This window comes from Arachis ipaensis, chromosome B03 (genome assembly GCF_000816755.2).
Source record: "Arachis ipaensis cultivar K30076 chromosome B03, Araip1.1, whole genome shotgun sequence".
Taxonomy (NCBI): Eukaryota; Viridiplantae; Streptophyta; class Magnoliopsida; order Fabales; family Fabaceae; genus Arachis; species Arachis ipaensis.
This window is the reverse complement of record NC_029787.2, coordinates 123536490-123548980: the sequence shown is the minus strand read 5'-3', so window position 1 is coordinate 123548980 and position 12491 is coordinate 123536490. Positions and strand designations below refer to the sequence as shown.

The window sequence follows — 12491 nt, the reverse complement described above, 5'->3', positions numbered from 1 at the left end:
AAGCCATTTTTTTTAGTAAATGCGAGTATGTTTACCCGTGCTTTATTTATTTTATAAAGCTTTGACAAATTAATGGAAATCAGAATTGTTTAGTAAATTTTATTGTGTCTTATAATTAGTCAAATTGACATAAGAAAGAGAAGATTCAGTTGCATAAAAGTTCAATAAAAAAATGAATGGGTGTTTATTATTAATTTTTGTGTAGGTTTTATAGGCATAAATGGTATCGGAAGATATATAAAGTTATAGGTTTACTAAAATTATTTAAAAAGAGTTGTTTCATCTTGGGTCAAAATTTTTATTTAATTTGTATTAGTCAGTAGAGTTAATAATAAAAAAAGTTGAATACATTGGGTGTTATTGATCCTAAGGACAATTTATGTATACTATGTAGTAATTAAAAATGTTAAAAATATTCACCAATTGTTTGATGCCTGTGAGTATTTTTGACAACCGTAGTGTACACTACACCACATTTGATAAATAGCAGCGGTTATGCACAGGAATAGCAGCGATTTTTAACCGTTGCCAAATGGATAGCAGCGGTTGATATACCCGCTGAAAGATAGCGTGCGACTAAACCTTTAGCAGCGGTTAATAGTAACCGCTAGTATAACCGCTGCTAAATGGTATTTTGCAGCGGCATAGTTTTGCGGCGGTTCTATCCGCTACGAAATCGAAAGAATAGGACTGCTTGGAGATGGCAGCGGTTGTTAACCGCTGCAAAATGCCATCCGTTGACAAAATTTGTTAAGATATAGCGGCGGATTAAAAACCACTGTCAAATATAGAGTTACACTTTTTTTTTTAATAAAATCCAAATTTATAATAATATATGCCAATTCTTTTATTTCTTATAGGGTTAAGTTCTGAAATCGTCCCTAAAGTCTGGGGTGAAAATCAAAATCGTCCCCGACCTTTTTTTGTTATTAAAATCATCCTCAACGTTACAAAACGTTATAAAATCGTCCTTTTCCACTTCATGGCGGCGGCGAGGACCCTTCCCCTTCCCCCTCTTCTTCTCGAAACCCCCCTTTTCCCTCTTCTCCCTTCGCGTTCCCTTCCCCCTTCCCCGAGGAACTTTCCTCTTCTCCTTTCAAATAATTTACATCTTCCCTCTCTGTAAGCAAGATTCAAGACTCACAAGTCATAAACAATCACCTTTCAAACCACAAGAACTTTGAGCAATGGAGTCAACAAGAAAAAATAAGTCCACACCTTCCGATGCAGGCTTGACTCAATTTCCAGACTTGGTACAAGAATTTCCATCACCTAGAATACACCCAACCAGACCCAACCTCATAAAAGTACATATATATCAAGAAGAGGAACGCACACAGACAGGGCCAGAACCAAAATCATCAATAAACAATCCCAGAACCAAAATCATCAATAAACAATCCTAATCCAAAAATTCAAGCCAATTCAGAGTCAGAATTTCAACTAATCAACAACAATTCCACAAATCTAGAATTCAGATTCAGATTATGAAGATGCAGAATTAGAGAGAGCAGCAACAAAAATTCTAGAATTAGCGATGAATCTAGAACACACAGAAGAAAAAGTGGAGAACACGAATCTGTGCTTGAAGTCCGTGCCAGAAGCGTAACAAATTACCACATTTTACACTCTCATAACAAATTTCACGCACTTTGTTCTGCTGTTGGAGGAGCCAATATGCTTTATTACCAGCCCCTGCCTTCCCCAAGTAGAACCACACTTGATTCAACACCTGCTCTTGAGAAACCTGAACACAATGGAAAAATATTATTAGATTCAAGTTTTTCAGAAATGCCTTCTTCCCAAAGACGGTTTTGTTACCTGAGGAGCGTGGTTATAGAACGAGCGGCATACGGTGGTGTGGAGGTCCTTCGGTGCTGCTGCGGTGGCACGTGTAGAGTTAAGAAACCCTCTGTTGCTCTGAGACACGTGGTCGTTCAGCTTCATCCTAGCCACTTGTCCTGCGGCTTGGTATATAACCTCCCAAGGGTCGTTTCGGTCGGCGAACGGCGTCGTTGAAGGGGAAGGAACACGGGAAGATCCGTTCGGTGTTCAGAAAATTTTATTTATGGATAAAAGGACAATTTTATAACGTTTTGTAACGTTGGGGATGATTTTAATAACAAAAAAAGATCGGGGACGATTTTGATTTTCACCGAAGACCTTAGGGACGATTTCAGTACTTAACCCTTCCTTATACGTTCTTCCACACAGTTACTTTAATTTATTAAAACAACCAACAGCCAATCAAACAAAAACACACAAAACAGAATAAATATATATATGCAAAAGTGAATCATTATAATAGTAATTTGAATTCAGTGCATCAATGACTGTAAACTACAAATAAAGTCACAAAAAAAAAGAACTACAAATAAATATCTCAAAAGTCATTAGGACAGTGAACAATAAAAAAGTATTCAGATTCCAACATTGATAATTCAGATCATTAGTGCCCGCACATCATCTTGCATGGGATGAGGTCGGTGCACTTCTCAAAGAATCCAGATCTGCAGCTATTTCAGGTGGCAAATTACCTCCTTGTTGCTGAATTATGTATCTTAACAAATTTTTCATATTTTTGCCTTCTCCTCTGCTGCCTCAGCCTCTATTCTCTGTCTCTTTACCTTTTCCTCTGTTTCTGCTGCCTCTGCCTTAAGTTTTACAATCTCCATCTGATACTCCTCAATCTGCACACCATAGTCAGACTGCTGTGAAATGTTACGAAAACACTGACTGGGACATGGACCGAAACCGAGTCCACGAACTCTTCCTGGGTGCTCCTTTTCAAGCACTTGTGCAAGGGAATCATTCTGTAAAAATTCATTGCTGGAGGGGTCTTGGCTCTCAATATGTTCAATATGTTCCATTGCTTTCTGCAGACATGCGGCGCTCTGACCTATGGAATCTGTATCTCTTCATATGGATGGAATGGGATGTAATTAGGGCTAACTGGAGGCTAAAACGGCAACATTTTGATATTCCTTCAAAAAACCGGCCGGATCACGGTTCGGTTCGCCCGACCAATTCTCGGCTGGTTCACCGGTTCAATTCTAGTTTTTAAAATATCCAATTTTTCTATTTTACCGAGTATATTTAAAAATACAATAAAAAAGAAAATAAGTCATCTTGATTATGCCGAAACTAATCTTTCGTTAATTACCTAATGTTTATAAATATCTTTTACTAAAAATTTTAATGATGGCTTCATTTTTTATTTTTTCGATTATTTATGTTCTATATAAGGAGAAACAATAAATTAATTTTGTGGACGTTTTATATTGACGAACTTTTTATTTTTATTTTTATGTTTGTTGAACGTGAAATATGTTATTCAAGTTTAATTATTCCTAAATTATTGTTTCGAATATAATCATCTTAAATTATTTTTCATGATAAAACTTGTTGAAAATATTTTGATGAATAGATAAATTTTTTGGAAGTAATTTTTTGTTTACTAACTCTTTTACTTCTTTTTTATACACATTTTAGACTATTATTTTGGCATCTTTGACCTACAAAGTACAAACATAAGGTGCGTAATGAGTTATGTGTATATTTTGTATTATTTGGAATATCTTAACTTTATTAGTTCCCTTTTTGGTTTGTCATAATATTCCCCATGTTTGTCCTTATTATTTACTTCTATGAAATGGTCATTTATTAATGAATATCGATATTATTTGACATATTGAATTAATATTTAATGTATTCATTTTCTAATTAAAAGTATTAATCCTGAATTATAAAAATTTTAATACTTAATTAAATAGTTTGTCTCAAATTTTTATGTCTTTGCTGTGTTCCTCCACTAAGTATTAATTAGTAGTAATTCTATTGATGATTTGTAACTAACAAATTTATTATTATCTAAGTTGCTTTATATTTTTAATCTCTTTTTATGTTATCTTTAATCGTCAGTAGTCACTACCATATATATCTTAAAAATAAGAAAAAAAAAAAAGTCTCATAACTCTTATGTTAATCATCTATACTCCTATAAATGTAACGAACAAATAAGTTTTATTTTTTTCTATTATATGTATTTTCAATTTTATTATATAATGCATACAAACTACAAAGTCACATAATTTCATTTAGAATATAAGTTGAATATTAAAGTTAGCTGATATTAGTACTTTTTTGCTTAACAAATTTTAATTAAAGTTAAAAATTAAAGACGAAAACTAAAAAAATAAATAGCTCTAAAAAATAAAAAAAAATTGAATTTTGTGTTACTATATATGGAAACAATAATTTTTTTATTATATTTATATTTGTACTAAATAACAAGAAGGTTAAATCGTATATCCAATTTTTATTACTTATTTTACTTATGAACAGTTGTTTAAATTAGACTTTATAGTTTTCGAGTCATGTTTTCATCCAACAAAAAAAATTGTTATGAAGTCATTTTCAATTTTTTAACAAGAGTACATCCATTATATCATTATTTTAATAGTTAATGTAAAATTTAAAAATTAAATAAATATATATTTACTTTGATTACATTCAAGATTGAATTATCTGTATTCCTATGGTCAAGAAATAGACTTAATTTCTTCTATAATAAAATTATTTTTTAATATTCTAATTTATAAAAAAAGTCGCATTTTTTATTTACTTTTTCCTAAAAGTAAAAAATCAAAACTAATGTTAAGATTTTTTATTAACATACCTAAAATAAAACATAAAAATAAACATTGAATAAAAATAAAAGTACAAAAATTTTGAATCTCAACTCATAAAAAGGTTATAAGAGGAGTGTTTTACGTAGATAAAATTTTTGTAAGGTAGTCCATGAATGAACTTAGATGAATGACTATTATATGTAAAAATGAATCTTAATATTTTGTGACAAGAATTAATTGGTGTAAATTTTAGCGTCATATTATAACTGTAATTATGTGGCCTTTTTTTTATATTAGTTTTATATTCTACAGTTTACTACACATTTTAGTATAAATTTTAATGTTTTTAGTTGCACACGTATTTTACCTTAATCTTATGTTTTTAGAACGGCATTTGTTATATCATGCGGATAAAATACACTAAGATACTTAACATTATTTTAGTGATGAAAAAGTTGTATCATATTAATTGCTAAACCATATCTTTGGTGTATAATAGATATAGACAAAACCTGAATTCTTAAGCCACGAGATAGCATAGAATATAGACGAGGACTTAATAAGTTCCTAAACTTTGCATTTGCGAATGCATCATCGGATGACATAAAGTGTCCATGCCCTCAATCTGGGTTTCAATTTATGCAAACAAGAGAGGATGCATACGACCACCTGTTGATAAAGCCCTTTTCCCTTGGATATATGTTGTGGTTGCGTCATGGTGAGAAACCAGCTGAGGAGAGCTCTATTTGCACACTGATATAGTTGAGAAACCTACAACCGAGGTGAATCCATATTATCAAATGGTGCACCAGGCATTTAACTTCACAATGCGTCCCGGAAGTGAGGAGACCACAGCAGGCGATTCTGTAGAAGACGATGATCTGGAGTTGCTGTACTTGTACAATAGTTCAAGTCGTGAGGCACAGGATTTTACCGATCTTCTTGCAGATGGAGCGGAGGAATTATATCTCGGCTGCTCGAAATACTCAAAGTTGTCTTTCCTAGTGAAGCTTTATCACATTAAGTGTATGTGTGGTGTGAGTGACAAGACTATGTCAATGATTCTGGACTTATTGCGGGATGCATTTGAGCAAGCCAAACTCCCGTCTACTTTGTATGAAGCCAAAAAAACTATCCAAAAGTTAGGGATTGAATACAAAAATATAGATGCATGCCCGAATGATTGCATGTTATATCGGGGTGATGATGAGGATGCGACCAAATGCAAGCAGTGTGGGACTTCACAATGGAAGCAAAAGACACGAAAGGGTTCCGTTATGAAACTCAAAATACCTGTCAGGAAAAACGAAAAGTCTCTCCCAACAAAGACTCTCCGTTACTTTCCTCTTATACCACGACTGCAACAGTTATTCATGTGTAGCAAAACTTCAACTGACATGTTATGGCATAAAGAGGTTGATAATACTGATGGGTACTTGAGGCATCCAAGAGACGCTGAAGCATAGAAAGACTTTGATGCAAAGTATCCTTTTTTTTTTCTAATGATCCGCACAGTGTTCGTTTAGCTTTAGCTAGTAACGGATTTAATCCTTTCAGAAATATGAGTATGAAGTATTCCATTTGGCCTGTGATTTTTATTTCATACAATCTTCCTCCCTGACTTTGCATGAAACAGGCATATTTTATACTATCTATGATTATTCCCGGTCCTAAAATGTCGGGTAATGACATAGATGTTTATTTGGAGCCCTTGGTGGATGAGTTGAAGCAACTCTGGGATGGCGTTGAAACTTATGATGCTAATAAGGGGACCACTTTCAAGATGCGTGCGGCACTAATATGGACTATTAGCGATTTTCCAAGGTTGAAAAATTTATCTGGGTGGAACACGTATAGTGGGTTAGCATGTCCTACGTGTAACGTGGACGTTAAGGCTCAGCGACTAAAATTCTGTCGAAAATGGTGTTACATGGGCCATTGCCGCTTCTTAAATCAGGGCCATAAATATAGATTAGACCAGAGTAGATTTGACAGACAAGCTGAAAGCAGAGATCCACCACAGAAGTATTCTGGAACAGATGTCTTAAAGGCAGCAGTGTAACATACAAGTATCATTTGGGAAGAACTCAACTTTGACAGCCAAAAGAAGATGCATTGGTGAAGATGCAGATCAAGATGACTCGTATTGGAAAAAGAGGAGCGTGTTCTTTGAACTCCCGTACTGGAAGGATCACATGTTGCGTCATAACCTTGACGTGATGCATATAGAGCAAAACATTTGTGACAATGTGGTCTTCACTATCTTAAATGATAGCGTTAAATCAAAAGACAATCTTAAAGCTAGCAAAGATTTACAAAGCATGGGCATAAGGCCTGAATTGTGGCCGGACGAAGGTGGTAAATATCCTTCAGCAATCTTCACAATGTCGAATCCACAGAAGAATGTATTCCTGAAGACTCTACAGAACGTGGTCTTTCCAGATGGTTACTCGAGCAATATTACTCGTTGTGTTGACATCCGAAAGCGCAAGTTGTATGGGTTGAAAAGTCACGACTGCCACATTCTAATGGAACAATTACTTCCGATTTTGGTGAAGAATGCATTGCCGAGTCCGGTGTCGACTGTGATTGCGAATCTGTCTTCATTTTTTCGAGAACTCTGTGGAAAAGCTGTAAACCCTATGCAGCTTGGTGGCCTTTCGAACCATGTTATGCAAATTCTGTGTCAGTTGGAAATTATTTCTCCTCCTTACGGTGTATCTTGTTGATGAACTAAAACTTGGTGGCCCGGTACATTATCGGTGGATGTATCCAATATAAAGGTTAGCTTGTTACTAAACGCATTTAAGACATTTTTTTTCAATTTCGTTATGTATATATTAAGCGTTATGTCGTATTTATATAAAAGGTACTTAGGACGATTGAAGCAATACATGCGTAACAGGGCACAAGTAGAAGGCTCAATTCGGAGGGCTATTTATCCGAAGAAATTTTGACATTTTGCTCCAGATATTTGGATAATACTGATACTAGAATCAACTGACCAGCGCGAGTTAATGATCAACCTGTTGATGTTACAAACAATATAGGAAAAACTATGTTCCCAGAAATTGGAAAAGCTTCAAGAGCTGTTTCACATTTTGGACTGACCCTGATGGAAAGAGATCAGGCACATCGTCATGTGCTAGTCAATTGCGAGGCCGTCGTTCCATTTATTGAGTAAGTATGCACATGTAATCATTAAGCACGATTATAACCCATTTCAAACACTCAGTCATTGGACTAATTTTTTGTTATGTCGTAAAGTACATTTAGGACAGAAACGAAGCGAAAATTATGGCATCAAACAAGGTCGCCATCTAAGATAGACCGTGTTGTGCATGCAGAATTTTCTCGCTGGTTCAAGCGTAAGGTTCGTAGAAATTTAACCTGACCAACTTATTTGTGCCCTAGAATTATAAATTACGAATTTCAATATTTTATACGAACAAAATCTAATTTATGGTGCCAGGTTCCAATGGACAGTACTCTACATTCGAAAGAAATGAAGTTGCTGGCATGCGGTCCCATGCAGGCAAGATGTTTTAGGGCGTACAACATCAATGGATACAAGTTTAGAACTATCACAAAGGAAGACGGGCTGAAAACCCAAAATAGTGGAGTTTATGTCTCATCCAATACAAGTTATGCAAGCATGCGTGACAATAGAGTGGCTGTTGGTAGTGTTCCATATTATGGAAACATTGTGGACATAATCGAACTGAACTACAGCTGCCATTTCACAGTGGTTTTGTTCAAATGTATTTGGGTTGATACAACTACGAGCAGAGGCATCAAACAATACCATCTGGACCTTACCAGCGTTAATTTCACTCGTCCAACTCACACCGGTGATCGAGAAGAGGATGAACCGTACATATTGGCATCAAAAGCTCATCTCGTGTACTATGTACGTGGTGAAGTAGATCAAGAATGGAGTGTAGCGGTTCATGTAAAACCACGAGACTTGTATGACATGGGAGGAGAGAATGAAAAAGTTGAAGCTGCTGCTTTTTCTCCACAACCCGGGTTGAACATGTCAGCAGCAGGTGACATCAGTGATTTACAGTTGACAAGGGAAGATGATATAGAAGACCCAATAGAAGATGTTTCTGATAACATCGATGATGTGGCATAGTGTAAATATGGAAAACGTGTACATCATTTATAGAGTATCTGTGTGTGTTTAATAAGTTTAACATTGTTTATGATGTATGCAGTTTGCTGGTTACATTACGATCTGTGTTTTCGTATTTGAATTAAGTTTTTATTTCTTGTTGATTTTCATGAATACCGCTAGTTCCTCATTTCTTCCAATAATTGTTGATATCAGAAGTTAGTTTTCAAGGCTTTGTTGTTGTCATCATCATTGTTGTTGTTCTTAATCTCCAATAAAAAAAAATATGATATCAAGTAAATTGCGTTGAATTACAATATTGTAATCATTGACCAATATAGTTAACATAAAATGGTGTTGTAACAAGAGAATTGAAAATGGAGGATTTCTCATCATGTTGTGTAGGCACAACATTCGCTAATGAAATGGCCATGGCCTCTCCATTCTCGTCATTGGAACATGCAATTACGGTTGCCAGAGACATATGGTCTCATAAGTTGAATGTTAGGTCTTGGTTGGAGGCTATATCAGGATGATCTTGTTCTAATGAATACTTGGAAATGGCGAACGAAGATACTGTGCAGGTCTGTTCATTAGCCATATCCTTAAAAACTTGAGTTAAACAGTATTTGAATAATAAGTATTTTAAGTTGATATATGCTTACAACATTTAACCACTGATAGTTGTTACGTTCATGCTTCTAATTGTAGAAACTTCATGAATGGGGATCAATGTACGAGGAGAAATTTGGGTATGTTTTTGTGACATTTGTAGCTGGTAGGACCTCTGAAGACATACTTGTTGAATTAAAGGTTAGAAATAAATTTATAGCATAGAAAATGAATCACAGTGACACAATATGCTTTACAAAAAGACCATCAATTATACATTTTATTATGATGCAGACGCGCTTTAATAACTCGCATGTTGTTGAGTTGGAGATTGCTTTAAAAAGAGGAATTAAAGTATATAGAACGTGCTATTAGAGAGCTTCTTTCCAAGAAATCTGTCCAAACTACCGACGAAGGAGATGGTAATAGTTAATTTTGTGTTTGTTAATTTTGAAAGTCCTCTTCCCATAATTTCCAATTTTTTTCTTAATAACTAGGTAATGACCTGGAAGTTATCATTTTCTTTTAAGTAGATTTATGTTGTTGGTTGCATGTTCATGTATTCAGTGTCAGCTGAATATTCAGGCGAAATAGTTGATGACACTCTAGATGGAGCAGACACTGATTCAAAAGATGATTTAGATGCTATCTCCTCTAGTGGATATGACATCTCCAGGAATGTTGAGCTCAATAAGTTTCCAGAAGAAGACAATGAAACTTTAAACACCCAACATAGAGAAGATGACATACATGCTGCAAAAAGGGGTTTCGATCTGAACAAGTTGCCATGGTTTGGAGACGACTTATCAGATCCGTTATCACGTGACTGTAGTAGATTTTTGATAGAGTATTTCTGGCCAGGTCAATACGATGTTGATGAGAAATTTTGACTTAATACTTGTATGTCTACTTTAGTAAATCTGATTTTTATGCTCTATTGAACTTTGTTTTGACTTTATGAATTCGGACGTTCACTTGATTTCTTTATTACCATTTATGCTTGAATACAAACTCAAAATGCGCTGATAGTATAAGAGAAAACCTGATTCGTAAATTTGTTTTTTGTTATTCATTTATGAATATTTTTTTTAATTAATGAATTATTTTTTATGTAACACAAAATTGAAAATTTGCTTAATGCATTAAGTTGCAGTGTTGGAAACATGTTTTTCAGTAAAAAAAAATAACGACTACTAGAATAATTTTAACAAGGCAATGTTTAAACAAAAAAATTTCAAGTTAAAAATAATATTGCAGCGGTTGAAAGAAAACCGCTGCAAATCAAGTATCTAAGTATTCACCCATTCGATATTTTGCGGCGATTACAGCAAAATCGCTGCAAAATGAGATCATTTGGTAGCTTACTCCAAATCCGCCACAAGAACCGCTGCAAAACGGGTAGCTAATTATTCACCTACTCGACATTTTGCGACGGTTACAGCAAAATCGCTGCAAAATGAGATCATTTGGTAGCCTACTCCAAATTCGCCACAAGAACTGCTGGTAGATATTATTTAGCAGCGGTTGAAAAAAACCGCCGCTAAACAACCGCTGCTATCTGCCGGTTTTTTTGTAGTACTTGGGCTTGTAATGCTGGAAGTTCTTGGATCTTTTCAAGCATGATAAAGGAATATTTTGAGAGTTGGATGACAGTGACAATGAAAAAAAAATCGCAAAAAGTGGTTGATAAATTTGTCCTCTATTATTTGAAATATTTGGTTAAAAAAATTAAAAAAACTTTTAGAATAAGACATTGGATATTGCGAATATTATTGCATCTTCAATCAAAAGCTACAAGGAGTAATATTATAGTGTTGTATTGATTTTTTTTAGTCATTGATGGTAATATCTAAAATAATAAAAAAGTTTAAAATTTGTTCTTTGTCCCATGTTTCTTTTTTTTTTTTTTTATGATTCACTTTATTGTGTTGATCTATTGTGTTTAAAACAAAATTCAACAACTATGTTCTTTTGCAACATGTTAATCAATATTCAATAAAAACATGATGACATAAGCCTTTTAATTTCTTTAGTAAATGCGAGTATGTTTAACCATGCTTTATTTATTTAATAAAGCTTTGACAAACTACTGCTTTTAAAAGTTTAGAATAACTTTTTTAGTAGAGAATCATTTGCAACTAGATAATGACAATGTGCGTGTGTGTTATTATTGTAATTTGCCAACTTGATGATGAACGTCAATTTAATGGTACGTGGGTTTAGAATAAAGAAAAAGGAACATTGTTATCTAGATTGGTTTGCATTGGTGTATTCCATTTAAGTCATGTCAACCTCCCTCTTTCAACCTACGCTTATTCGAGGCCATTTAAGAAATGTAATCTTATGGAATTCAAAGTGTTTGGCAATTGATTATTGGCAATAGATTTGGGAGTGTTGGTGTTACTATAAGTGCCAATATGATCCTCCATGATTGTTATTTTGCAAGTTAGGAATGCAATCATGAACTAATTAACGCCATGTGACATGTCATCTCTATTGTTAATGTTAGGCATCTTGATTGGTACTTGGGCATCTGCCATTTTCAGGCAAGTTAGGACAAACTAAGAGGAAGTTCGGTCTCGGTTTAGTTCAGCCTTTGGAAGTGACGATTCGTTTTTATTAAGTGGGTGCAGTGCTGCAAGGCTTTAGTTTTTAACTTTTTATCATGTGGTTGGAAATTAGCTTATTGGTCGCGGCCAAATAAAAACAAGTTAGCTCATGACTTTGTAACAAGTTACAAGTATGATTGATCTATCCGGAAACGTGATTTGTTTGAGGTAGAAATTTATATGCATTTGTTTTTATATAAAATTGATAATTAAGGGCGATTAGATTACATATTAAATTATTTAACTGTTTTTAATTAATAATTTTATATAAAGATAAGTATACGCAAATTTTTACTTTTGTTTGAATAATAGTCATTTTCTAAAATCTTGTGTATATTTTAAAATAAATTATTGGAATAAAAAAATTATTTTGACTGTTTTATCTATTTTTTTAAATTTTAAACATAAAAAATATTAAAAATAAAACACAAACTATGCGCACTTAATTCTCTCGTATTTTGCATAAAATAATTCAGCTTGTACACCAGGATGAGAGAGGATTCGAGTAAAATCTCTCAGAGC

General features: G+C 34.0%; 1 protein-coding gene across 1 annotated transcript; it reads left to right on the top strand.

Annotated features, from left to right (window-relative positions):
- LOC107633813 lies at positions 6307–8769 on the top strand. The gene is made up of 5 exons (XM_016337412.1): positions 6307–6508; positions 6732–7316; positions 7640–7811; positions 7899–8004; positions 8104–8769. The coding sequence occupies exons 1-5, from the start codon at positions 6307–6309 to the stop codon at positions 8767–8769; spliced, it is 1731 nt and encodes a 576-aa protein (XP_016192898.1).